Source organism: Lynx rufus, unplaced genomic scaffold (genome assembly GCF_022079265.1).
Source record: "Lynx rufus isolate CCGP_SWC_20201006 ecotype Redwood Valley unplaced genomic scaffold, mLynRuf1.p SCAF_1, whole genome shotgun sequence".
NCBI lineage: Eukaryota > Metazoa > Chordata > Mammalia > Carnivora > Felidae > Lynx > Lynx rufus.
This window is the reverse complement of record NW_025814823.1, coordinates 213909917-213936085: the sequence shown is the minus strand read 5'-3', so window position 1 is coordinate 213936085 and position 26169 is coordinate 213909917. Positions and strand designations below refer to the sequence as shown.

Here is a 26169-nt window from a genome sequence, read left to right as displayed (position 1 = left end):
AACTTCAGCTCAGGTCATGATCTCATGATTTGTGGGCTTGAGCCCCACATCAGGCTCTGTGCTGACAGTTCAGAGGCTGCTTGGGATTTTCTCTCTCTCTCTCTCTGCCTCTCCCTGACTTGTACTTTCTGTCTCTCTCTAAAAATAAGTAAATAAACTTAATAAAAAATAAAACTGGGATGGATTTTTTTCAAAAATTTTTTGGTTAAGCTGTTGTTTCAATATTCAAATTTATTTCCTCTAGCAGCAGACATATTTACTTAATAGCTATTTGTGGAATTATCTTTTGAGCTAGTAGAGACAGACAGGTAGCCTGCATGTCATACACACACACCTTCTCCTCAGCATCAAAGCTGTAATTCTTCCTGACCTTCTTCCCACTGAGACCAATACAACCTCAGAGGTTGGTAATGTGGCCCTGCCGAATGCCCACAACCAGGCCCTGGTAGGAGCCCATGCTCGACTATAGCCAGCCTGATGCTGCCATCCATATGCTGAGGGCTGTGCTGGGCACTCTGGGAGATACAAAGGGATAACAGACACAGTCTTCCTCTCTTAACAGGACTTCCTATATTCTGTAATGAATTACGGTTATTTCTATACTTTTCATATTCCCCTCTTCCACATAATATATTCCTAGGAACTATATCCCATATTGACCCGTTCCTTCCAGGAATCTGGGAGGGCTCAATGGATGGGATGGTGTTTGACTAATCCATGGATTTTCCATAGGAACACCCACAGAAGTAGGTAACCTTTTAGGACAGAAAAGCAACATGCACAGTGGTCCTCAAATAGGAAATTTTACAGCCTATTCAAGGATCAACAAATAAAAAAATAAGCACAGATGTTCAGCCTGTGCTTTTAGCTCCAGACTAAGGAATTTGACTTATCTTAACAACTACTCTACTCAATGGTGGTTTTCAAGTTGAATGAGTCAGAGTATTTGTTCTTTTTTAAAAAATTCATTTATTTATTTTAGGTTGCATCCAAGTTAGTTAGCATATAGTACAATAATATTTCAAGAGTAGAATCCAGTGATTCATCCCCTATGTATAATACCCAGTGCTCATCCCAGCAGGTGTCTTCCTTTAATGCCCCTCGCCCACTTAGCCCATCCCCCTGCCCACAACCCCTCCAGCAACCTATAGTTTGTTCTCTATATTTAAGAGTCTCTTATGTTTTGTTCCCCTCCCTGTTTTTATATTATTTTTGCTTCTCTTCTCCTATGTTCATTTGTTTTGTATCTTAAATTCCACATATGAGTGAGGTCATATATTTGTCTTTCTCTGACTAATTTCGCTTAGCACAATACCCTCTGATTCCATCCATGTAGTTGCAAATGGCAAGATTTCATTCTTTTTGATTGCTGAGTAATACTCCATTGTGTGTATATGTGTGTGTATACCACTTCTTCTTTATCCATTCATCTGTCGATGGACATTTAGGCTCTTTCCATACTTTGGCCATTGTTGATAGTGATGCTATAAACATTGGGGTGCATGTGCCCCTTTGAAACAGCATACCTGTATCCCTTGGATAAATACCTCGTAGTGCTGTTGCTGGGTCGTAGGGTAGTTCTATTTTTAATTTTCTGAGGAACCTCCATACTGATTTCCAGAGTGGCTGCACCAGTTTGCATTCCCACCAGTGGTGCAAAAGAGTTCCCCTTTCTCCGCATCCTCGCCCACATCTGTTGTTGCCTGAGTTGTTAATTTTAGCCATTCTGACTGGTGTGAACTGGTATCTCATTGTGGTTTTAATTTGTATTTCCCTGATGATGAGTCATGTTGAGCATTTTTTCATGTTAACCATCTGGATGTCTTCTTTGGAAAAGTGTCTATTCATGCCTTTTGTCCATTTCTTCGCTGGATTATTTGTTTTTTGGGTGTTGAGTTTGATAAGTTCTTTATAGATTTTGGATACCAACCCTTTATGGGATGTCATTTGCAAATATCTTCTCCCATTCCATCAGTTGCCTTTAGTTTTGCAAATTGTTTCCTTCGCTTATTATCTTGATGAGATTCCAGTAGTTCATTTTTTGCTTTTGTTTCCCTTGCCTCCAGAGATGTGTTAAGTAAGAAATTGCTGTGGCTGAGGTCAAAGAGGTTTTTGCCTGCTTTCTCCTCTAGGAGTTTGATGGCTTCCTGTCTCACATTTAGGTCTTTCATCCATTTTGAGTTTATATTTGTGTATTGTGTAAGAAAGTGGTCCATGTTCATTCTTCTGCATGTCGCTGTCCAGTTTTCCCAGCACCATTTGCTGAAAAGAGTGTCTTTATTCCATTGGATATTTGTTCCTGCTTTGTCAAAGATTAGTTGGCCATCCATTTGTGGGTCCATTTCTGGGTTCTCTATTCTGTTCCATTGATCTAAGTGTCTGTTTTTGTGCTAGTACCATGCTGTCTTGATGATTACAGCTTTGTAATACATCCTGAAGTTCAGGATTGTGATGCCTCCAGCTTTGGTTTTCTTTTTCAGGATTGCTTTGGCTATTCAGGGTCTTTTGTGGCTCCATACAAATTTTAGGATTGTTTATTCTAGCTCTGTGAAGAATGCTGGTGATATTTTGATAGGGATTGCATTAAATATGCAGATTGCTTTGGGTAGTATTGACATTTTAACAATATTCTTCCAATCCATGAGCATGGAATATTTTTCCATTTTTTTTGTGTGTGTCTTCTTCGATTTCTTTCATAAGCTTTCTGTGGTTTTCAGTATATAGCTTTTCACCTCTTTGGTTAGGTTTATTCTTAGGTATTTTATGGGTTTTGGTGCAATTGTAAATGGGATCGATTCCTTGATTTCTCTTTCTGTTGCTTCATTATTGGTGTATAGAAATGCAACCGATTTCTGTGCATTGATTTTATATCTTATGACTTTGCTGAATTCATGGATCAATTCTAGCAGTTTTTTGGTGGAATCTTTTGGGTTTTCCATATAGAGTATCTGTCTTCTGCAAAGAGTTAAAATTTGACTTCCTCCTTGCTGATTTAGATGCCTTTTATTCCTTTGAGTTGTCTGATGGCTGAGGCTAGGACTTCTAATACTGTGTTGAATAACAGTGGTGAAAGTGGACATCCTTGTCATGTTCCTGACTTTAGGGGGAAATACAATCCTCAAGGGGAAAAACTGAGAACTTTCCTCCCAGAGTATGTGTTCTAAGGTTACTTTAGTGGTGAGATAGAGAAACAGCTGGACTGAATAAAAGCAGGGCAGGGGCAGTGGAGTGCAGAGACAGGAATGGAGGCCTTTGCTATAGTCCCACTGGGAAGTGACCAGAGCCTGTGTGGCAGGAAAGGTGGCCATAAAGATGGGAAGGCAGGAAGCAGTGTGACTGACTGGTCAGCGGAGGAGAGGAGCAGGCCCAGCCCACCAAACAGAGTGCTAGGTTCTGCAGGCAGGGCCTTCTTGGTGGTAGAAAAGAAGGATGAAAAGGATTTCCTCCCCACTGTGTGTGTGTGTGTGTGTGTGTGTGTGTGTGTGTGTGTGTGTGTGTGAAGGCAGGGCCAATCCTAAGCAATAGTTTCAATAGGATTTAGTTGACCTTTGAAACCTCCGACTTGATGTCATCTGATCCTCCTTACTTGCTAGTTCCTCTCTTCACAGGTTTCCTGAAGCCCAGTGTCCTCTTACTGCTCTAAACTCCCCTCCTGAGGATCCCCACAGTTACCCCCCACTCCTGCGAGACTCCAGGCTCCTAAGAAGTTCTTCCTTCCTTCTTCTCCAAGTCATTTCCCCCCTTTCACTACTAACATCGATAACAAAAAAGACCACCCAACAAACAAAATCTTTTCCATTTCTTCCAAGCAGTATGTTTGTGAATAAAGCAATCTAATTAAACCAGTCTAAATGGTGGCCAGTAATTCTGTGTCACTGAGCAAACAGTGTGCATTTTAAAAAGAGAATCCTTGTTACTTCATATGAGTTTCTTACCAGTGTCATTTTAAAATGAAATTTAAAGGTAAAATCATAAAGTGTGGATGCTAAAGATATTTTTAGAGGAAATACCATGGTAGACCAGTAAGCCTTGTCTCCAGTAGCAGCTTCCTTAAGAGGTCTCTACTTGTCTGTACCTTTGCTTCAACCTACTAAGTTATGCTTCCTAAAACTTCTCAAGTTTGTTCACAGTGACTTTGGATAGGGGTAGAGGTGGGGAGGTAGGGGTTCATAGAGTCTGAACTATTCCTACAGTTGAGAGGTCAGCAGTTACAAAGGCCAGATCATAAACATTTGAGGCTTTGCTGGCCAAACAGTCTCTGTTACACTGGTTCATCTCTGCCTTAGTAGTGCAGAAGTGGTCATAGGGAATAAGTGAACTAATGGGCGTGACTGTGTTCCAATAAAACTTTACGAAAATAGATGTTGAGCCAGATTTGGCCCCCTGGCAGCAGTTTGCCAACCCATCTATAGATGATCATGTGGGATCCCGGGACAGCCTCTCTTACTATTGCTTCCCATGTGGGCTCCCATGAGCATACCCCAGCTTTCTATTCAGATTCTTCAAGAAGTACATGCCCTTAGAAATATATACCAGCAAATAAGCATGAAGTTAGTACCATTCCTGGAAAATAAAGAGTTGAGGGTGCAACTCATGTTGATCTGGAAAAGGCAGCACAAGGCCTTAGGGTGCCCCCTGGAACTTACCAGCACACCAAAATGTACTGTCTTCAGCATGACCAGTTACTCTTCATCTAAAACCTGCCTAAATGGTATGTTCAGGTTTTTAAAAATATTTATTTATTTTTGAGAGAGAGACAGAGTGTGAGCAAGGGAGGGGCACAGAGAGAGAGGGAGACACAGAATCTGAAGTAGGCTCCAGGCTCTGAACTCTCTGCACAGAGCCCGACACAGAACTCGAACTCACAAGCCGTGAGATCATGACGTGAGTCGAAGTCGGACACTTAACCGACTGAGCCACCCAAGCTCCCCTGAAATGATCTTTTACTATTTTTCTAAGCCAGATAATCATGTAGAACTTTTTCTAAAACATTTGTATAGAGAAAAGGCCCTGGAAGAATATTAATTCAGCCTTATTTTCTTTCTCCAATCCTCCTTCTTGCTTCTTGGGTCTCTTTTAACATGTCTTTCTTTTCTGATAGCTCACCCACCTCTACTTTTTGTGTGTTTTGAGATTTTCCTACACGCACATGATTTTGTCATTCTGGAGTTTAGGGTAAAGAATATCATAGTCCTGCTCCCAGAAATATGTCCATGGCAGGCAGGCAGCCAGCTCCTGCTGAGAAATGACCCAAGGATCTGTCTTTAGTAGCCAGCCCACAGGCCAAAGAAGAGCTCCAGACTGCACATTTTTCTCACCCACGAGGTTATGGAACATGGCGAGAGTGAGAGATTCCTACTTTGTAGAGAATGTCTGCACTCGCCTTGCCTCAATTTGAAATCAATACCAAGGAGGGACATGTGCCAATTCTCCTTCTTGCGATCCACATCTCCTATTATTTTTGAAGAACTGAGTCACTTGAGGACATTGTCCTCTCCTTGGGAGGGTGACCCATACAGACCCACCACAGGGGAGGCAAACTTGGTCCAACAGCTGATTACATTCCTACGTCCTTAGAGGTGATTTCTTTGCCTCAGCTTTCTAAGGGACTAAGAAATCTAATTTGTATGCATAAAAATCATCCAAATAATCAACATAATATGTAGAGCCCATTCACATTGTTTGGGGATGATCAATGGGATGAACCCAGAAATGGGCTCAGAACAAGGACAGTATTCCTTCATTTTCAGAGCGCCAGCCTGAGCGCCTGGGTCCACGTCAGCTGCTGCTTTTCCCCCAGCTGCATCTGATGCTCTGCACACACGTTCTACGTGTACCAGAGCGTTCTGGGGTCTGGCAAGTTTTGCTTTTAGGTTTTCCTGTTTTCCTCTTCAGTCCTGAGTCTTCTTTGTTAGGAAGCAATGAATCTAGTGTAGTGGTAGATTTGTGTTTTAATTTCTGAAGTTGACTCACAGCCTTCTTGCTACCTCGGGCTGATTTATTGTTGTTCTGATTCCCTTTTTCTGAATGGCTATTCATTCCCAGCCCTGGCCTCTTTGATGGCCATCTGGTTCTCCTTCGGTCACTCAAACATCTGCCCCAGAGATTTGGAAAATGAGCTTCCTTTGGCAGCCTAAAAATAATCTTAGTGTGACTGAAGCATGAAAGGGAAATCACCACGCTCCACAGTCCGGTAGATACTGACCAGGGGAATGAGCCAGCACAGCTTCCTAGGGATTTGGAGCTTGGAAGTCTTCTGTCACATCTGCAGATTATTTTTTTTTCAAGTGCTGGGAACTGTAAAAACATGGCATGAACTGGGTGCAACCCATCCTCCTGCAGTTTTCCTTGGGATCGGATTTGCTTGCACAATGGAAGTGGTTGGAGATAAAAGCCACACGTTGCATGGTTTGTTTGTAAGGCTTCAAGGGTTTGCTGAGGAAGACACATGATGCTCAGGGTCCAACACTCTATTAGTCACAGTGTGTTTAAGGAGATCTCATAAATGTTTTGGACAGCAGTTACAGAACATTTCTAAACACTAGGCTTTTAACTGGGACCCAGGGGGCCTGTCTCTAAGGCAGTGATGGTTTGCTCCTCACCTCCAGAAGAATGAAATTTGCCAGAAGCTAAAAATCAATCCCTCGGCTGTTTCTCATACACAATTATTTCTAGCCTCATTGTCCAGTGCAGCTTTTCAGAGGTGCTACAAAGAGATACAGTGTCAACGTAATCATGATACTCAAACAAGTAAAATGCCAACAAATTCAAATCCCCTTGCAAGTCATAATCCAAAGGTATTAAAATCTAAAGTAACTAACATCCAAACTTAAGTTTCCTTCACTTTTTGAGTTAAAAACCAAAGCACTTAATGGCCTTCTTAGACCTCTTCTATTCCTTATTTTGCTCCATCTTCACAAATGAGATTTTTTTTTTTTTTTTTTTTTTTTTTTTTTTTTTTTTTGTAAATGAGATTCTTGACTCTGGGGAGAGGTTGTGTGCTCTTCAGCATCTGCAGCCTGGGCGATTTCTCACTGGAACAAATGTGGCTCTTTCAGCTCCAAGAAAGCTGAATTTGTTGGACAGCAAGTCTCTTGTGTGCTTTCCTTTTTAATGAAATGTAAATGAACAAAGAGAAAATGGACCTATTACCCTTGACATTTAGAAAAATGAGCCAATCCCTCGCTGCTAGACAGTGGTCCCAGGCAAAATTTTGTTCCCAGGACCTTATTTAATTTTGCCAAAGACCACATCAAGAACTTTTAAAAGTTTGAGTTTTTACACTACAGTTTCATGGATGCTGGCACAAGACAGGAGATTCCTGGGTCAGAGACAAATGACTTTATTACTCATGGCACAGCAATTACCTTTTGGCTTTCTCCTATCCCAGTTTAGGATTCAATCCCAGTTTAGAGAGTCATGTTTGCATAATTTCCTCCTGTACCTCTATGTCCTATGGGAATGATACAGAGGGACTTGAGTAGATGCTCATACAGTGGATTTATATCATGGCTAAGGAACCCTGATTGTTGGCAACCTGTGAATCTTTTATGACAGGCTCGGGGCAAATCTGACTACCCTTTGCTCCAGAGAGAGATGTTATCTTTATTATACTGGACAATGAACAAACCTGCTTTTTCTTTCAGAGACACTGTCTCTGACTTTCAAGGCTGTTTACAAACATCCTTGAAAAGATAGATAATCTAGAGTAAAAACAGCCTATGTCTCTTTTCATAAGCCACATAGGAATGGGAGAGACCCATGGAGAACCCTGCAGCCCATAGCAGAGACCCAATCATATCAAGTAAAGGACAGCTGATGAAAATATTCTTGGCTTCTCTAAATACAACTCAGTGTGTGGCAGTTATTTGGAGTCCATGACCACGAATTTCAATTCAACTGGCAGAAGTCTTCCTCCCAGTCTGGATGGGGGAAATCAACAGGGTCCTACTTATAGTACTTTTCATTTATATTCAGGATCTTCTTGATTTGCATTTGCACTTTGAGATGAAAGTGGAAGGCTCCCTGTGCACTGCGTTTCGTGTGGATCATGCATCTGACAGATCCTCTGTGATCTCGGGTGCAGGCATTTCCAGTCCTGGGCCACGTTCTCCATTTCCACCACCTCTTAGAAGTGCTTAGACTAGAGAAAGCCGCGTCTTCCCTCCCCCGTTTACTCAGCTGGAAAAACACCTTCTGTAGATTCATGAACCAGACGTGCTGTTGATGAGTCTGAAGCTTATGCCCCTAAAGAGCTAGTAAGGGCTAATACTTCTGCCACCTGCTCCTTGAGATTTGTCTTTCCTCACGTTTTGAATGTTCTAAGGGTTGAGTAACATTGCTTCCTGCTACATATTTTGGGGTAGTAATTGGATATGCCTCTAGTGTTTTGTGTCCATCTCCTTTGGGGAAGACTCAGTTTTGTTTAACCTGCTGTTTAAATGGACTCCTTTCTTCTTTCATAGCCCTGCTTGTTGAGTCTATGTACTTTTTATACTTCTTCTGTCCCTTTGCTTTCTGACCTAGATTTTTTTTTCTCTAAAATACTGTTCTAGATTCTGTCATGTGGGGCTCATCATTGGGAAAGACATGGAATCCATGAGTCCTCTGTTTACTAAAGTATCCATTGTTCAAATGCATCTTCACCACCACCACCTCTGAGTTGGCTGATTCCACACAGGAAATATTCTCCCATCTGACCAGCATCCAGTTCTGGCCTATTATCATCCTGCCTGGCTCCCCTTGCTACGTCTCATGTTTGCTTCCTTTACAATGTAATTTCATACATTTCTTAGGCCACTTCCATCAGGCCAACAGAAATAACCTAGTCCCTTTAAAATTTACCCAGAAGTATTTTTAAATCTCTTCCTGGGCTTCTTCACCCTTCACCTTTAAATCTGTCCAAACTTTCTGATCCCTCTTTGGTATAGCTGTCCCAAATCCTCTTACTCAAGCCCTGCAGTTTTGAAATCACCTCTCATTGTTCTCTGGGCCTGAGATCTCCATAGAAGTATTGTTGCATTCTGTTCCCTGTGGTTTTGCCTCTTCTTCTCAGATGGATTTCTTGAGGCCCCGTCAAGCCCTCCCTTCTAGTAAAAACTAAAGTGGTTCCCCACTTCTATGACATCTACTTTAATTGTGGTTAGGAACTGGCCTCCTGGACTTCACAGTCTCCTCTCCCCTTCATATCTGCACAGCCTGTTGTCTAAGATCTCCGTTTTTCCTTTAAGGAAACCTCTTTCTTCCTCTAAGAAATCTTCACATATTCCTTTATTTTCTCTCTTCCACTGATTCTGCTTTGATTGTAAGTCCACCGCATGTTCTCAAATCCTCCTTGGTGTCTTGTGCAAACCTGATTTCTAAAAACATGCATTTCCAGGTACATGCATTTGAAACTGTCTTCTTAGAAGTTTGCAGTAATTTTATGGTGCTTTGTTCTCATCTTGAACTCAGCAAGATGGCAGGCGTATTCTTGTGGTGTCCCCATTCGTTTTGCTTTGTTCATTCATTAAATGTGCCACCCTTGTGTAGGTATGAAGTTGAAATGTTTATCTCTGCAGTCTAGAGCTATAATCAGAGTCTATGTAGTCATCAGATCAAGAGGTACCATGAGACTTGGTGGGGAGAAAGCTTGAGGTGTTTTGTTTGAGCTGAACCCTCACTATAATTTCATGATACACATTAGGTACTCTGTTAGTACTCTCAAGTGCATTTTTATTTAATCCTCATAATAACCCTTATAAGATCATTATAAGGCAAATTTAGCCCTTTAAAAATAAATACTTTGGGGGCACCTAGGTGGTTCAGTCGGTTGAGCATCCGACTTCAGCTCAGGTCATGATCTCACAGTTCGCGTGTTCAATCCCTGCATTGGGCTCTGCACACTGACAGTGTGGAGCCTGCTTGGGATTTTTTTCTCTCTCCCTCTCCCTGCCCCTCCCCCGCTCATTCTCTCGCTCGCACTCTCTCTCTCTCTCTCTCTCTCTCAAATAAATTAACCCTTAATAAAATAAACAAAACTCTAAAAAAATAAAAATAAACACTGTTGGGGCACCTGGCTGGCTCAGTCAGTAGAGCATGCGACTCTTGATCTCAGGGTCATGAGTTCAAGCCCCCCATTCAGCATGGAGCCTACTTAAAAATAAATAAATAAACAATCCTAAAATTTGTGTGGAACCATAGAAGATCCCGAATAACCAAAGTAATGTTGAAAAAGAAAACCAAAGCTGGAGGCATCATAATCCCAGACTTTAACCTATATTACAAAGCTGTGTAATCATCAAGACAATGGTATTAGCACAAAAACAGACACATAGATCAGTGGAATAGAACAGAGAACCCAGAAATGGATCCACAATATATGACCAACTAATCTTCAACAAAGCAGGAAAGACTATCCAATGGGGAAAAAAAAACAGACCTTTTAGCAAATGATGCTAAGAACTGGACAGCAACATGAAGAAGAATGAAACTGGACTGCTTTCTTACACCATACACAAAAATAAACTCAAAATGGATAAAAGATCTAAACGTGAGATAGGAAACCACCAAAATCCTACAGAAGAAAACAGGCAGCAACCTCTTTGATCTCAGCCACAGCAACTTCTTACTTGACTTATCTCCAGAGGTAAGGGAAATAAAAACAAAAATGAAGTTTTGGGACCTCATCAAGATAATTCTGCACAGCAAAGGAAACAGTCAACAAAACTAAAAACAACTGATGGAATGGGAGATATTTACAAATGACATATCAGATAAAAGGTTAGTACCCAGAATCTATAAAGAACTTACCAACCTCAACACCCAAATAACAAATAATCCAGTGAAGAAATGGGCAGAAGATATGAATAGACACTTTTCCAAAGAAGACATCCAGATGGCCAACAGACACATTAAAAGATGCTCAACATCACTCATCATCAGGGAAATACAAATCAAAACCATAATGAGATATCACCTCACACTTGTCAGAATGGCTAAAATTAACAACTCAGGAAACAACAGATGTTGGCGAGGATGTGGAGAAAGGAGACTCTATTGCACTGCTGGTGGGAATGCAACCTGGTGCAGCCACTTGGGGAAATGGTGTGGAGATTCCTCAAAAAATTAAAAATAGAACTACCCTACAAGTCAGCAATTGCATTGCTAGGTATTTATCCAAAGGATTTAAAAATGCTGATTTGGGGGCGCCTGGGTGGCTCAGTCGGTTAAATGTCTGATTTTGGCTCAGGTCATGATCTCGTGGTTCACGAGTTCGAGCCCCGTGTCGGGCTCTGTGCTGACAGCTTGGAGCCTGGAGCCTGCTTCCGATTCTGTGTCTCCCTCTCTCTCTGACCCTTCCCCCATTCATGCTCTGTCTCTCTCTGTCTCAAAAAATAAATAAACGTTAAAAAAATTTTTTAAGGGGCGCCTGGGTGGCGCAGTCAGTTAAGCGTCCGACTTCAGCCAGGTCACGATCTCGCGGTCCGTGAGTTCGAGGCTCGCGTCAGGCTCTGGGCCGATGGCTCAGAGCCTGGAGCCTGTTTCCGATTCTGTGTCTCCCTCTCTCTCTGCCCCTCCCCCGTTCATGCTCTGTCTCTCTCTGTCCCAAAAATAAATAAACGTTGAAAAAAAAATTTTTTTTAAAAAAATTTTTTTTAAAAAAATGCTGATTTGGAAGGGCATATGCATCCCAATTTTATAGCAGCACTATCAGCAATAGCTAAATTTGGAAAGAAGCCAAATGTCCATCAACTGATGAATGGCTTAAGAAGATATGGTATATAAGGCACCTGAGTGGTTCAGTTGGTTAAGCAGCCGACTTCGGCCCAGGTCATGATCTTACGGTTTGTGAGCTCGAGCCCTGCACTGAGCTCTGTGCTGACAGCTCAGAGCCTGGAGCCTGCTTCAGATTCTGTGTCTCCCTCTCTCTCTGTCCCTCCCTTGCTTACAGTGTCTTCTCTTTCTCTCTCTCAAAAATAAATAAACATAAAAAAAAAGATGTGGTACAAACACACACACACACACACTGGAATATTACTCAGAGATGAAAAAGAATGAAATCTTGCCATTTGCAACAACATAGATGGAACTGGAAGGTATTATGCTAAGCAGAATAAGTCAGAGAAAGATATGATTTCAGTCATGTGGAATCTGAGAAACTTAACAGATGAACATAGGGGAAGGAAGAAAAAATACAAACAGGGAGGCAAACCGTAAGAGACTGTTAAATTACGAAGAACAGACTGATGGTCGATGAGGGCGTGGGGGTGGGTTAAATGGGTGACGGGCATTAAGGAGGGCACTTTTCAGGATGAGCACTGGGTTCTACTGAAGCCAAGACTATGCTGCATGTTAACTAACCTGAGAATTAAAAGAAAAAAAAGAGTCATCTGTCTAAAATATATACATACATACACACACACATACATACATACATACATATGTACACACTGTTGTTTCTATTTGCATCATGAGAAACCGCCTCTGATGTCCATGATCTATTGATATATTCTGGGCATAACCCATGTCGCGACCTCTAGTAACGGAAGTTGCATTAACTTGGCATGCGGTGCAGGTGCTTCTCGTTCATACAGAGAGTGAGGCAGGTTTCCGCCATTGCTGGTTAACATGCCAATGTGCCCAACAGAGAGCGGCGTGATCACCACCCTCCCTCATCCTTTGGCTGACAGCTTATTGTGGTGCAGCTGGAGTCTCCATCCTTCCCTCTAGAGTAAGCTTGGTAATTGCAGCTCGGCTCTGTCTGGACCAGGGCAGTGATGAATTGTGGGGCCTGCTCCACTTCCACCGGCCTGGGCATTCTTTCTTCGCTCTCCAGGGGATTCTCTTACACACCAAAGTTTGTCCAGGTCAGTGCTGAGACCTGGGAGTCTCCTCACAATCAGATCCGTTCTAAGTACCTGTGTCAGGCACTTTCCACTCTCCCCGCTGCCTCAGCCTCACAACGACATCCCCACACCTCCAGAGACCCTTTATTGGCAACTCCTGAGCCTCCGGGGGACCTCTTGTTCAAACTGGGTCGCTTTGTAGCTTTCTCCAATCCCAGCTTTAGGATTCCGTTTTCTCAAGTTGGATCCGTTAGCACATAGTCGTGCTTACTGGTTTCCAGAGTCTTGTTGCTATTGTCTTTTGTTCTCTTTGAACCCTTGTGGGATGATATCTGTCATTTTAAAATCTCTTCTCTGTCATTTGAGTGTGGCTTCCCATGAGGGGGAGAAAAGGAAGGAAATCTATCTTTAATCAGAAAATTATTTAATTCTTTTTTAAAAAAATTTTTCTTTTACATTTATTTTTGAGAGAGTGAGACAGAGCACAAGGTGGGAGGGGCAGAGAGAGAAGGAGACAGAATGTCAAGCAGGCTCCAAGCAAGTGTTCAACACAGAGCCCGACACGGGGCTCGAACCCACGAACCGTGAGATCGTGACCTGAGCCGAAGTCAGTCACTTAACCAACTGAGCCACCCAGGCGCCCCAGAAAATTATCATTTAATTCTTAAAGCCCATTTTAGAGATGAGGTTGCTGAAACTCAAGGAGGTTGGCTCATGCACCTACACTGGTAGTAAATGGTGCAACCAGATCTGTACCCAGGCAGCTGCTCTTAACCGCTCTGCTCTGCCACTTGTCTGTAAAGCCAGAAGCTAAAGATTCTGCTTCAGTGCGAATCTCATAGGCTACAAGTGTAGAAAACTGTCCAAACGGAAAGGCTCTAACTTGGAAATTGGCAAATTACGTTAGATTCCATTAATATAATGGCATTGTTGTATAACACATGAATTAGAAATTGCTGATGAATAATAGATTATACCAGCTGAACCAAAGGCCTTCCAGGAGCACTTTTTGCACATTTCATTTTAAAACAACTAAAATGACATCATTCCTAGAACAGCTTGATTTGTTCCGTGCATCTAAAATAATAAAAATACAACAAAGGGACTCTTTAGAGTGGGGACATTTTCAGACAATAGTCACGAGACTGAAGAGAGGCCCATTGTGATCAAAATTGCGCTTTGCATATTGTTACTTCCTGTTCGTTGACTTACATACCACCTAAAATCATGACAGCTTTCTGTTGTGAGAGGGAAAGGTTCTGTTTAAATTCAGAACCCAATGCTAACACTTTGAGGGGGTTCTGAAATAAGATTGCACGGCTGCCTGAGCTCAACAGTGTGCCGTTTGCAACTCTCTGACACGTCTCGAGGTCCATTCTTGTTGGCTTTAGTCACAGGCTTTCAGTAGTAACGTTAACACACCCACCGTCTTTAACGTAAGATTTCTTTGGTATAAGAAATGATATTGGTATTTTATAGATCATAGAAACCAAATGTCATTTCTTTCTTTGGTGCATTTCAGATTAAAAAAAAAAAAAAGTTATTCCTTAAGGCTGTGATTCTCTTACTTCGAAACCGCCTCTCTCAGATTCTGAAAATAAAGCAGAATTGGCAGCCGTGGGGCTCACATCACAAGAACACAGATTTGACACCGCATGTGTGTGCTCTTGTGAAACTACACCCCTCAGCTTGTGCTCTCATTTGCTGTACACATGATCTAGCCTAGATCCGGGATATATGTTATAAACAAAAGGGTGTTACTGAAGGGTCTCCATTTTTTTCCTCATCTGTCAGTGGAGAGAATATTTTTCTTTTACCTTGGGACACATGTTTGCTGTGAACATTAAGTGGGAAAAATTTAAGGTGTACGAACTATATAATACGATACAGTATTGATCATCCAAAGTATTAATTAAAAAGTATCTAGGGTCACCTGGGTGACTAAACATCCAACTCTTGATTTCAGCTCAGGTCATGATCTCATGGTTTAGTGACTTTGAGCCCCACGTCAGGCTCTGAGCTGACGGCACAGAGCCTGCTTGGGATTCTCTCTCTCCCTTTCTCTCTCTCTCTCTGCCCCTTCCCTACTCATGCTCTCTCTCTCTCTCAAAATAAATAAACATTAAAAGAAAAAAAAAACAGTAAAAAAAAATCCTCTAAGGAGGGAGGGAGGAAAAATCCTAGTAATGCATGAAACTGGAAATTAGGAGACTAAGAAGTCTCAGCCTTACCTGTAATGAGTTGAGAAGGCTTGGGCAGGTCACTTGCCTTTCTGTTTCTCATATGAGGGCTTATGTCATCTCCAAAATTTCTCTGATCGTATGAAAACCTAGGGCCGTGCTGGAAAAACAGAGGAGAAAATGGAAGAAGGAAGCTTCATGAGTCCAGAAACATTTGGCTAGAATTGTTTTCCTCCCTTGACATGAGATCCTCAAACATGCTTTCTGATGGTTTGGGCCGTGGCTTCTATGTAATAAGCCACCCACTGAATGAGCACAGAGGAAGTAATGACTTACAAGCTGAGGAATCCTTTCTCTGTAGGCTGATAGCCCGGGTCAGGTGGTATAAGAGAAAGAACCGGGAACTTAATTCCATCTCCAGTAACTGCTGTTTACGGTCTGGAGACAGGTTCTTTCCATAAAGCTTTTAAATTAAGCAAAGGAGAGGCCCCGAGGCTTCTCTCTAGATTATTCCTATTTGCATGTCTCCTCCTGTGCCCCAGATCTCTGGCATGTCTCCAAGAGGCTTCTTTTGCACTGGGTGTGAATTAAATGTTGCAGTTTGGGGTTGGGAAAGACATCCCTCTTGAGAATCTCTAAAATCATCCTCAGCATTCCAGTCTTGCCTTTACTTAATAATTTAAACCTGGAGACCTGCCAATCCCTGACATTATAATAGGGATTCACCAAATTTATCTTTGTTTTTATATATCAGGATGAATTTGTTTTCCCAGTGCCCCTTCCTCAACTTACCTACATCTCCTCATTTCTCAGACCTTTTCTCCTCCCCTCTTTCTCATCCAAAAAGATAGGTGAATTTGAGGAGGGAGGGGAACTTGAGAAGGAGGTGGGGTTTACCTCAGAGATTACTCTTACTGCTTACTCTATACATTTTCATATACTGAATTTGATACACAATGTATAATTTTTATTATCTGTTAACACTCAGGGTTTGGGTTGTTTGTTTGTTTGTTTTTACATCATAACTATATGACTTTCAATGACCATGAAGTATTAAAGGATATCTTCTATGTCTTTTTAAAGTTCATATGTTTCTTCATGTGAATCCTACCTATTTTAACTAACATGACTTTTTCCCTTCAAAACCTCAAAGGAAAATAAAATTTCAAATGGGAAAGCTCATTGTTTGATCTATCTCATAAGTTATGTACATATAAATTTACCTCCCCAATTTTTTATACGGGCTCTCAAGCACATGAGTCTCCTTTTCCTCTCTAATAAATGTAATTGGTTATTGTTAGCTTGTTTGGCTTTTCTCAGATAGAGGACCTTACAGACCTTGGGACCTTTCTTTCTGTACTGTCCCTTAGGGTCTGAGAGCATAGGTGCACACTGTGCAGACGTGTGGGCTGACTGTATGTGGCTGCCTGCACGTCGCCTGGGCAGTGCTGAACCCGTACGTGGGAATATAGCACACAGTGTGGTTGGCCCAAGAGGTGTACTTACTTGGCTCCACAAAGTTAACGTGTTACTGTGTTTTAGAATCTAATTTAAATTTCTGGTTTAATATTTCTTGCAACTTGCACTGTAGGGACAAGCACTCATCCACAAGTCAAGAAACCTGGGCTATAGTTAGTTGTGTCTTCATGACCACCTGGGTGACCTTGACCAACAAGTTTTCTCCAGAAATAAAATGGCCTCTGGGGCCGTTTCCACTTCGAAACCTCCTGTTTCTCTGCTGTGCAGCCGAGGTAGCGTGCTGAGGAGGAACTTGCCGGCAGAAGGCTCTGTGGTTCCAGGTCATCTGAGGGCTTGTGCTTTGATCCCGGGAACCTTTTTGCCCACGTGATACCTGTATTGCTGCACTTGAAGCCTGGAGATAAATCCTGGGAGAGGGACCTCATCAATGATTGCAGGCTGGCCTCTCCCATCAGCTCTGTGCTGTCTGATTTCAGATGCCTGGGACAGATGAGCCCCAAGATTCGTGTGGCCCCGAGGAACCCAAGGGAAACCTGGAAAGTCCCAAGCAGGGCAGCAGTAAGATGAAACTCAAGAGTCGCCTTTCAGGTAAGTAGAACTCTGCCTGGTATGGCCTGTCAGCTTCCAGCCTCAGGAGTGGGAAGATCAAGTCATTAACAGAATGAGCTCTTTTTGTCCCCTTATACCCTCAAAATTGTTTCTCCTTTAGGTAGTACATGCCCCAAGCATAAAACCGCATTCAGCCCAGCTGCCCACGTGAATATTTTTATTTGAGTCATAATGAAGTGACTGTCAAGTTTGTGAATCTCTGTTTGTCTCTGCTTAAACTTGATCATCTACTTCCACAGGACTTCAGGTGACCCATTCGCCATGGCGTATTCCTACTGGCCTATCTTCTGGGCACATGTCCCTCTCCCCAAGCCTTCGGTCCACCAGAACAAGGGGCAGTGAGCTATTTACTATGAAATCTACATCTCAACTACGCAGGTGGAAAAATGGGATAGGAGTTGAAGCTTTTGGGAACAAGTAGATTTCCCGTTTCCTGGGTATAGCCTCATAGTAGCTGGCCTAGGCCTTGAGAGAAAAAGTCAGTGTCGAAAGCAGAGGCCATGTGCAGAGACCTGTTATGATCCGTGCGTCCTAGGCACTATCTCCTTGATGGGCTCTTTTTCCTATTAAAAAAAAAACTAAAGGGGCGCCGGCGTGGCTCAGTCGGTTAAGCGCCCAGCTCTTGATTTCAGTTCAGGTCATGATCTTGTGGTTTGTGAGTTTGAGCCCCATATTGGGCCCCGCACCAAAAGTGCAGAGGCTGCTTGGGATTCTCTCTCTCTCCGTCTCTGCCCCTCACCCGCTCTCACACATGTCCTTCCTCTCTCCCTCCCTCCCTCCCTCTCTCTCTCTTAAAATAAATAAATAAAATTTTTAAAAATTATTAAAAACACTAAAAATTATGTTTTATGGCTGCGAAGATTCAAGCTGGATTCATTATTCTCTCTCCATTACTATTCTTATGATTAAAGCTTTTTTGTGGGCCCTCAGCACTGTTTCTGCTGGCCTGTTGGAGAAGCCAGTCCTGGCTGCCCACCTGTGAAAGACATCTCATATGACCTTGGGCTGGTTATCTAAAGCCCCTGAACCTCCACTCCCTCACCTGAAAAAAAGGAGATAATCTGACTTTGAAAGGTTGAGCACATTAGGAAACAAACAAAACACATCAAAGTAGCCAGCCAAGAAATGTCAGTCCCTTCCTGCCACACAGATCAGTGGCGAGGGGTGGTGTCTGTGCCTGACAGCCAGGAGCACCGCCCCCCAACACTGCCTGGCCCTCTGCTGAGTTATTCTCAGGTAAAGCAACCAGTATAGGGCCACAAAATACATCCGTTTGTCTTTAAAAACCCGAATAACAAAGTGAATTAGTTTGTATTTGTAACTCATAATCATTAGGCAGTATACACCTGAACAGGGGTTGTGACAAAACAGTGTACTCTGGCCAGAGGCTGGTAAGTCGTAGGACAGATGTGGTGCCCAAGGTCCCCGTGTGGAGAGGACAACCAAGCCCCCCTGCAGCCCCGGAGGGACGACTAAGAGAAATACATTTACCTTCTGTGTGCTGGGTTCCTGGGAGTCACGGGGGCATAACAGACAGAGATCTTTAGGGCAGCTGTCATAGCAGAGTTAATCAACACCTTATTAACAGTTCTCAAGGGGGCCACAGAGCTCTGGAGAAAAGTCAGGGACCTTTGAAACCCGTACAGTCACATTCCTCGCTTTATGGATGAGACCAGAGAAGCTAAGGGAATCCCAAAGGTCACCCGGTGCCAGCAAAAAGATCTGCCTCCCAGACAGTTCTCCTTTCCACCCCTTGGCTTCCTGAGACTCTTGAAGAGAATCCTCCTCCCCAGTCTGGGGCTTTCTAGATACAGATGTGGGGAGGGTGATGTAGCTGGGGACCTTTCAAATCATAAATCTCTAACACTGTTTATACTATTAATTTAGAACAAGCAGTACATTCAGCTGAGTAGTAAATCCAGGGCTGGCTACTGTTTGCCACAAATGGATGTCACCCTCCCTTCCTTTCCTTCCCAGACATCTGCGGCCATAATAAGGAACTATGTATAACGTGCACGAAGTCAGGGAGAAGTCAGTGTTCAGTTCCCAGCTCTGCCTCAGTTCCTCAGTTCCTCAGGCTACGTGGCCTGAGACCGATGACTTGACTTCTCTGAGTCTCTCTTTCTTCATGAAAGAGAGAATCCTCATGTGTAAAATGAGGATTCTAAATTACTTTTATTCTAGGAATCAGTGTACCGTCTCAGTTGAAAGATGGAGAGAATGAATGTGGCATGGCCACTCCCGAATATGGTAGCAATAGCTCACGTGATAGCTGCCACTGTTGTCACGTTGCCGTCATTAACATCAATTCATCATCATTGTCTCCTCTTTCCCTCTCAACGGGGGAAGATGGTTGAGGAGGGTCAGACAAGAATATTCTCAAGAACTTGAAGGCCATGATAAGGCACGAACGAGAGTGTTTCTGGGTTGTGGCACTTAGGGGAGGCATCCAGAGGACACAAGATAAAGGAGGGCCAGTACCTTGGCAAGATTTGACAGAACCAAAGAGGAAGAAAACAGCGGTGTAGACTAGGGAGAAAATGCATGAGAAATGTTTAGGGGCAATGGGGGAAAATTGGTTAGAGAAGTTTTTGGCAACTGTTTTTCCTCCTCAGCCATCTGAAAGATCCAGTAACTCAACAGGAACAATGATTGAAACCAGCAGAACTTGTCAGAGAGATTAGGGGTAAGGAGCCCCTCAGGGTGGGAGCCGATGGCGGCAAAGTGAGGTAAAATGTCAAGTGATATTTATAGGCTCCCCGGTTTTGGAAAGGATGCGGGAGGAGGACAAATCTGCTCCTTTGAGAATCAGCAGGCTGAAGCAAAGAATTCATGTAGCAGGGTAGTGGGAGATAAGGCTGGAAAAGCAATTTGAGATCTATGAAAGAGGCTTACGAGTCTTCATCCAGTGCTGTGAAATATGGTTCAGTCTAAAGACATTTGAATACAGGAGATTTTAATGCGATCAACTGCTAATTTGTCCTGTAAACTTGGATATTTACTTCGTATTTTCTAACAGTGAGTCACTCTGGTATTCACGTATCAGTATGTTATCTACAGACACTACCGTATGTGGTTTCTCTTCTGTTGAGGCAAGTGCCTCCCTGTTGACTCAGAAGGCACTTTCTTCTAATAAATCTTTTTCAGATGAGTAGGCTTGCCAAGATGGATTAATCTGGCCATGAATTAGTAAGTCATGAATTATTAAGGAGATTCTATAAAGAAGTTCCAGCCATTTTCACTAAGATTTTTGCCTAGCTTGGCTCCAAAATGACTAAAGCCATTTTATGGAACATTTTTCCTGATATTCTAACCTGAATTTTCCTTACTTCATACTTCCTTTTTTGCCAGCAGGGTTCCCTTTTCATTTTGGTATTTTTGATTTATCCACATTAATGCCTTAGGTTTGTGATCTTTTTAAATGGAAATTTCTCTTTGATTGCAAAGGAGTTTCAGGTGTTTGAAAATCTATATCACAAAGTTAATATGTAGCTTTTGAAAAACCAAGCTTTTAGTGATGTTCCTGTTAATATAACTGTATCCTCACTCTTCCAACTTTTCATCACTATTAAAAACTCAATATATTATTTTTAAAAGGCTACAGAATCATCTTTTTTTATTCCATGAAAAACTTTCTGAGAAATGTTTAGGTAAATTGAATTTTAGGTCATCAAATGAAACATTACATAGTCTAGGGGAACTTAATATTACAAAGAATCTGTATGTGTATATAGCTATACACACACATATGTATATATACATATATAATGTATAATATAGACACTGTAATATGATTATAGCCATATTCAATGTAATTAAGCCATCATTTAAGATTAAAGTCCCTTAGTCCGACTTCAGCCAGGTCACGATCTCGCGGTCCGTGAGTTCGAGCCCCGCGTCGGGCTCTGGGCTGATGGCTCGGAGCCTGGAGCCTGTTTCCGACTCTGTGTCTCCCTCTCTCTCTGCCCCTCCCCCGTTCATGCTCTGTCTCTCTCTGTCCCAAAAATAAATAAACGTTGAAAAAAAAAAAAAAAATTTTAAAAAAAATAAAAAAAAAGATTAAAGTCCCTTAAATTATCTTATTTTTTAAAAGCATATAATATAAACTAGGTATTGATAAAGGTTTCTTTAAAAATTACTGTAAAAATTTCTTGGGGCCCCCGGGTGCCTCAGTCAGTTAAGCTTCAGACTCTTGGTTTGGGCTCAGGTCATGATCTCACAGTTTGTGGGTTCGAGCCCCGCATTGGGCTCTGTGCTGGTGCATGGAGCCTGCTTTGGATTTTCTCTCTCCCTCTCTCTCTGTCCCTCCCCTACCTGTGTTCACTTGCTCCCTCTCAAAATAAATAAACATTTAAAAAATTTTTTTTTCTTAAGACACAAAAGCTCTAAGCATATGGGGAAAAATTGATATATTATACAATATTAAAATTATGAACTTTTGCATCATAAAATACCATTAAGAGTGAAAAGGCAAGGAAGTCACAAAGATGGAAAAAGATTTACAGAACATAGATCCCATGAAGGACTCATATTCAAAATATGTTAACAATAAAAAAATAAAAACTTCTATACATCAACAACAAAAAGACAGAAACCCGATAAATAAACAAAAGACTTGAACAGGCACTTTACAACTTAATAAAAATAAAAATAAAAAAACAGTCACTCTGCAAATTTACAAAAGTAAAACAGCCAATAAATATTTGAAAGAAACTCAGTCTCATTGGTCATCAGTGAAATGTAAATTAAAAACCACAATGAGGGGTGCCTGGGTGGCTCAGTCGGTTGAGCATCCAACTTCAGCTCAGGTCTTGATCTCGCAGCTCGTGAGTTCGAGCCCCACGTCGGGCTCTGTGCTGACAGCTCAGAGCCTGGAGCCTGTTTCAGATTCTGTGTCTCCCTCTCTCTCTGTCCCAACCCACTCGCATTCTGTCTCTGTCTCTCTCAAAAATAAATAAACATTAAAAATAAAAAAATTAAAAAAAAAAAACCCACAGTGAGGGGCACCTGCCTGGCTCAGTTGCTGGAATGTGTGACTTTTGACTCTTGACCTCAGGGTTGTGGGTTCAAGCCCCACATCAGGTGTGGCGATTACTTGAAAATAAAATGTTAAATAAAAAAAAAACAAGCTCGAAATGGCATTACAATATCCACCACAGTGGCTAAAATTAAACTGGCACTACCAAGTGTGACAAGGACGTGGGGAAACTTGGACTCACACACATGAATGTTACAACATTGGTAAAGGTGAATGTGTACCAGTAGCTCAGCAACTCCGCTCCTAGGTCTGCACCCCACAGATAGGACTTTTATAAGAATGTTTCGTAATAGTATATTCTAAATCTTGGGTCAGCAAACCACCATCCACAGCTACATGTGTATGGACCACAAGCTAGAAATGCTTTCTGCATCTTCAGTGGGTTGTGTTAAAAAAAAAAAAAAAAATGTTTAAAGATTATGCAGCAGAGGCCACCCATGGCCCATAGAGCCTAAAACATGTACTATCTGGCCTTTACAAAAGAAAAACGAAAAAAAAATGTTGACCCTTGTTCTAGATCTAAAACTGGAAATAAACCAAATGTTTATCAACAACAGAATGCATAGCCAAATTGTGGCATGTTTATACAATGAAATAGTATGCAGAAATGGGATGAACAAACTATTAGCAACAGCCCATGTTTCACAAACAGATGCTAAGAGTAAGGAGCCAGATATAAAAAAGTATTTATCATTTGTGTTCATTTATATAAAGTTTGAGAAGGCAAAAGTAATCTATGATATTAGAAGTCATGATAATGGTTACCCTGGGTGAAGGGTGGTTAGTGGTGCAAAAATGGCTTTTGGGTTCTGATCGTATTCTATTCCTTGGTCTGGGTGTTGGTTTTTAGAACATTTACTTTGTGAAATTTCTTGGAGCCATACACTTATATGATTTGTGCATATTTCTGTAAATTGTTACTCTTTAATAAAAAGGTTATTTAAAAAGTCATTAAGTGAAAAAAACCACCTGCCGCAAGAATGGAACTATGCCAACCACAGAATAATGTTCCTCCATCACTAGAAAACCACCTATACTGATGGCATTTTCACTATCATTTATTGCCATATCAACCCTGGCTACATCTTACTTGGATGAAACATACATTTTCCCATATCCCGTCTGGTCCCTTCAAAAACTGGCACATTCTTCACAATATGGCATTAATGGCCTCAACATACACCCAGCTTAGGCAGAGCTTATTGGTAGAAAGCAATGAGCTCAGTGCTTTAAAAGTATGAGACACCAGGCCTTATGAAAACCATGAAGTGTGGACGTAAATGCAACAAGTTTATGCATATGATGCTCTGATAAGATTCTTTAAATCTCGTATCAAACCATGTTTTCCCCCCTGTTTTTTCAAGGGGGTGTACACCGTCTAGAGTCTGTTGAAGAATATAACGAATTGATGGTACGAAATGGGGACCTGCGGGCCAGAATGTTGGAGGTCTCCCGAGATGGCAGAAAGCACTCTCTTCCCCAGCTGCTGGACTCTACTGGAACATCACAGGTAGGACAATACCATAGAACCTTTTGTTTTCTTATACAAAGTTGCCCAGTTAGGGATGTAAGAGCATGTTTCCACCCCTGGGTCTCTAGGCTTTCAAATATTTACTCTTTCAGAGACCAACAGGAATAGCCGTGTTATGAAGAACTTCCCATCTGTGTGGGCAGGGGTATTTGGGACTAAAGATGTAGCATGGAGAGTGAGGTCTATCCATGGAGGTTAGAAGGAAGTCAGCCTAGTATTCGGAACAGTAGAGAAAAATAATCCCTTGTTGGATCTCGACATCTTGCTCCCCTTCCTACTGTGTGTTTTGGAACTGAGAGCTGCTTTCAACTGCCAGGAGACAGTGGCGCCTCACGGTCTGTGGTCAACCACCATCGCTTGTTTAGTGGGCGCGTCAGGTGTCAGCATAACCACCGGCTGGGTAGGTGGGTGGGTGTTGGGTCGTATGAGAGAGAGAGGGAGTGCATGTACGTGCCTATACTGTGTCTGGGATTTTACCTGTTACACAGTAATGACTCAAACAGGCAAGGTCAGTGGGGCTGCAGATAGGGGTGAAGTAGGTGGTGATGTTAATATTCCAGGGCCTGCCTCATAAGAGTTCAGAACTCCATAATTCCTCACAAAGGCTCTTCCTCAATTACATCATCCTCAACACAGTCAAAAGGGGAGACAGCTCCTAACCAAGTTGAAGGCAGGCTCAGTCTCTGGGAAACTTGTGGAGTGTTCTTTGAGTCCTGGCATCATCAGCCAGAGAGCTCAAGAGAAGCCATTGGCATCTTGCCTACAACAAAGCAGAGATGGAGGTGGAGGGTAGCAGCAATGACATCCATAAGCTCATGTAGACTCACAGATGGTGGAGTCGTAAAGGACGTGTAACTGGTCATCTGGGTTGGGTCATTACTTTTGGTGTATCATCACCATTTTATTGACAGGCCAATGAATCTCAAAGAGATTGAATATTTTGCTCAAAGTGATATGCCAGAATCACTATAAAGAAAGTTTTACCTACCCAGTAAAATAGTAAGTGCCCACGTTCCATAGGCAATTGCTGATCTGGGTCCTGGTTAAAACTCCTCCAAACCCTTGACTAGAGACGAGCCTATGGCCTGCTCAGAATGATCCAACTGGGCCGGCAGAGTCAGGGGGTGGATCAGAAAGTTGTAGGAGAGCCACATTGTGGGCTATTTTAGTTTAGTGTGGAAAGTGAGAGAGGGTTTCCTGCCATCAGAGCCAAGGATGTCTAGCATTGAGGTGGTGATTTCTTAACTGACCTGCTGAGAAACCTGACCATATTTATTATTTAAAGCCCAGAAATACTTATTTGTAACCAGGCTTCCAGAAAGCACAGGCTAGTGAAGATTTTAAAGGAAAGACTTTTTCCCCTTTTCAAACTGTCCTTTTTCTTGTCTTCTTTTCTGCCCTTTTCTTTTTCTCCCAGGATTCACCCTTCTTTTCCCTGTTCTCTCTCCCTCCCCTACAAAGCATTGTCTAGAGTAGAGCTACTCAATACAGCTTCCTGCAGTGATAGAAGTGTTTTATGTCTCTACTATCGACTGTGGGAGCCACGTGTGTCTACGGAGCACATGAAAAGTAGCAAGTGACACTAAGGCGTGTATTTTTTATTTTAATCTCCATTTAAATATAGACCGTGACAGGTGACTTAGTGGCTGCCATATTGGACAGCAGAGGTCTAAAAAATGCAATGGGACCCCTGAAACACATCAGGAGAGCAATGAAGCACGCAGACCTCTGGTTCCCATGGGCTCCCAGAAGGGGGATGGAAGGAGGTGCTGCTGGAGATTGGTGGTGAGAGAGTATTCCCTTCTAAGTCCACACATGAACCTCCATATTTGAGGGTTGAAAACCCATAGGCTATATCTGCCTATCTCCATGATGGTTTCAGTAAAAGGGTAGTAACCTTGCCAAGCCAACATTTTTTAAATGAATCAGAGTCTGGGAAGCCAACATAGCTGGCAGATATTTTGTAAAACTGCAAAAATATAATTGTTCTAAGCTGCCAGGAATACAAAAATATCATTAGCAGACATCTCATTTCTACCTTTGAATGTAGAATATACTAATTAAGGATAGCAACTATTTTCTGATGTCTCTTTTCTCATATTAAGCACAAAGTGATTTTTTTTTCCTTTTTTGCTTATGCTGGAATATCTGTCTCATTTAAGAAATTTATTATTCTAAGAAGAATAGCAAGGAGCTAAATTGTAGAAGATTTTAGCCCTACATTTTCTTTATCTCTCATTCATGTTATAAATAGTGTACCTTGCTTCCACACACGTACATGTGGGTGATGGACAGGAGAGGGATTGAGATTCAAGCTCTTGCGTGCCATAAAGGGGAAGGTGTGGCTTCTGGGAAAGAATTTTATTTTCCAAACATGAGGGATTAGAACCGAAGCTGCTGCATTTCTCACCAGGGTGTTTTGTACAGAATAATAGTTGTCAGGGTTTACGGTTTGGGTGTTATAAGAAACAAGGGCTTGCTAAGTTTTTGGTTGAGTGAATTAAG

At 42.1% G+C, this 26169-nt stretch overlaps 1 protein-coding gene across 1 annotated transcript in view; it reads left to right on the top strand.

The window, feature by feature from the left end:
• The window catches only part of LOC124510310 (PDZ domain-containing protein 2-like), a 49815-nt gene that overhangs the window by 15584 nt on the left and 8062 nt on the right, over positions 1 to 26169 (top strand). Inside the window, exons 3-4 of the mRNA XM_047077167.1 lie at positions 16963 to 17074; positions 23498 to 23643. Coding sequence (XP_046933123.1) covers positions 16963 to 17074; positions 23498 to 23643 — 258 coding nt within the window. The remainder of the gene's footprint in view (positions 1 to 16962; positions 17075 to 23497; positions 23644 to 26169) is intronic.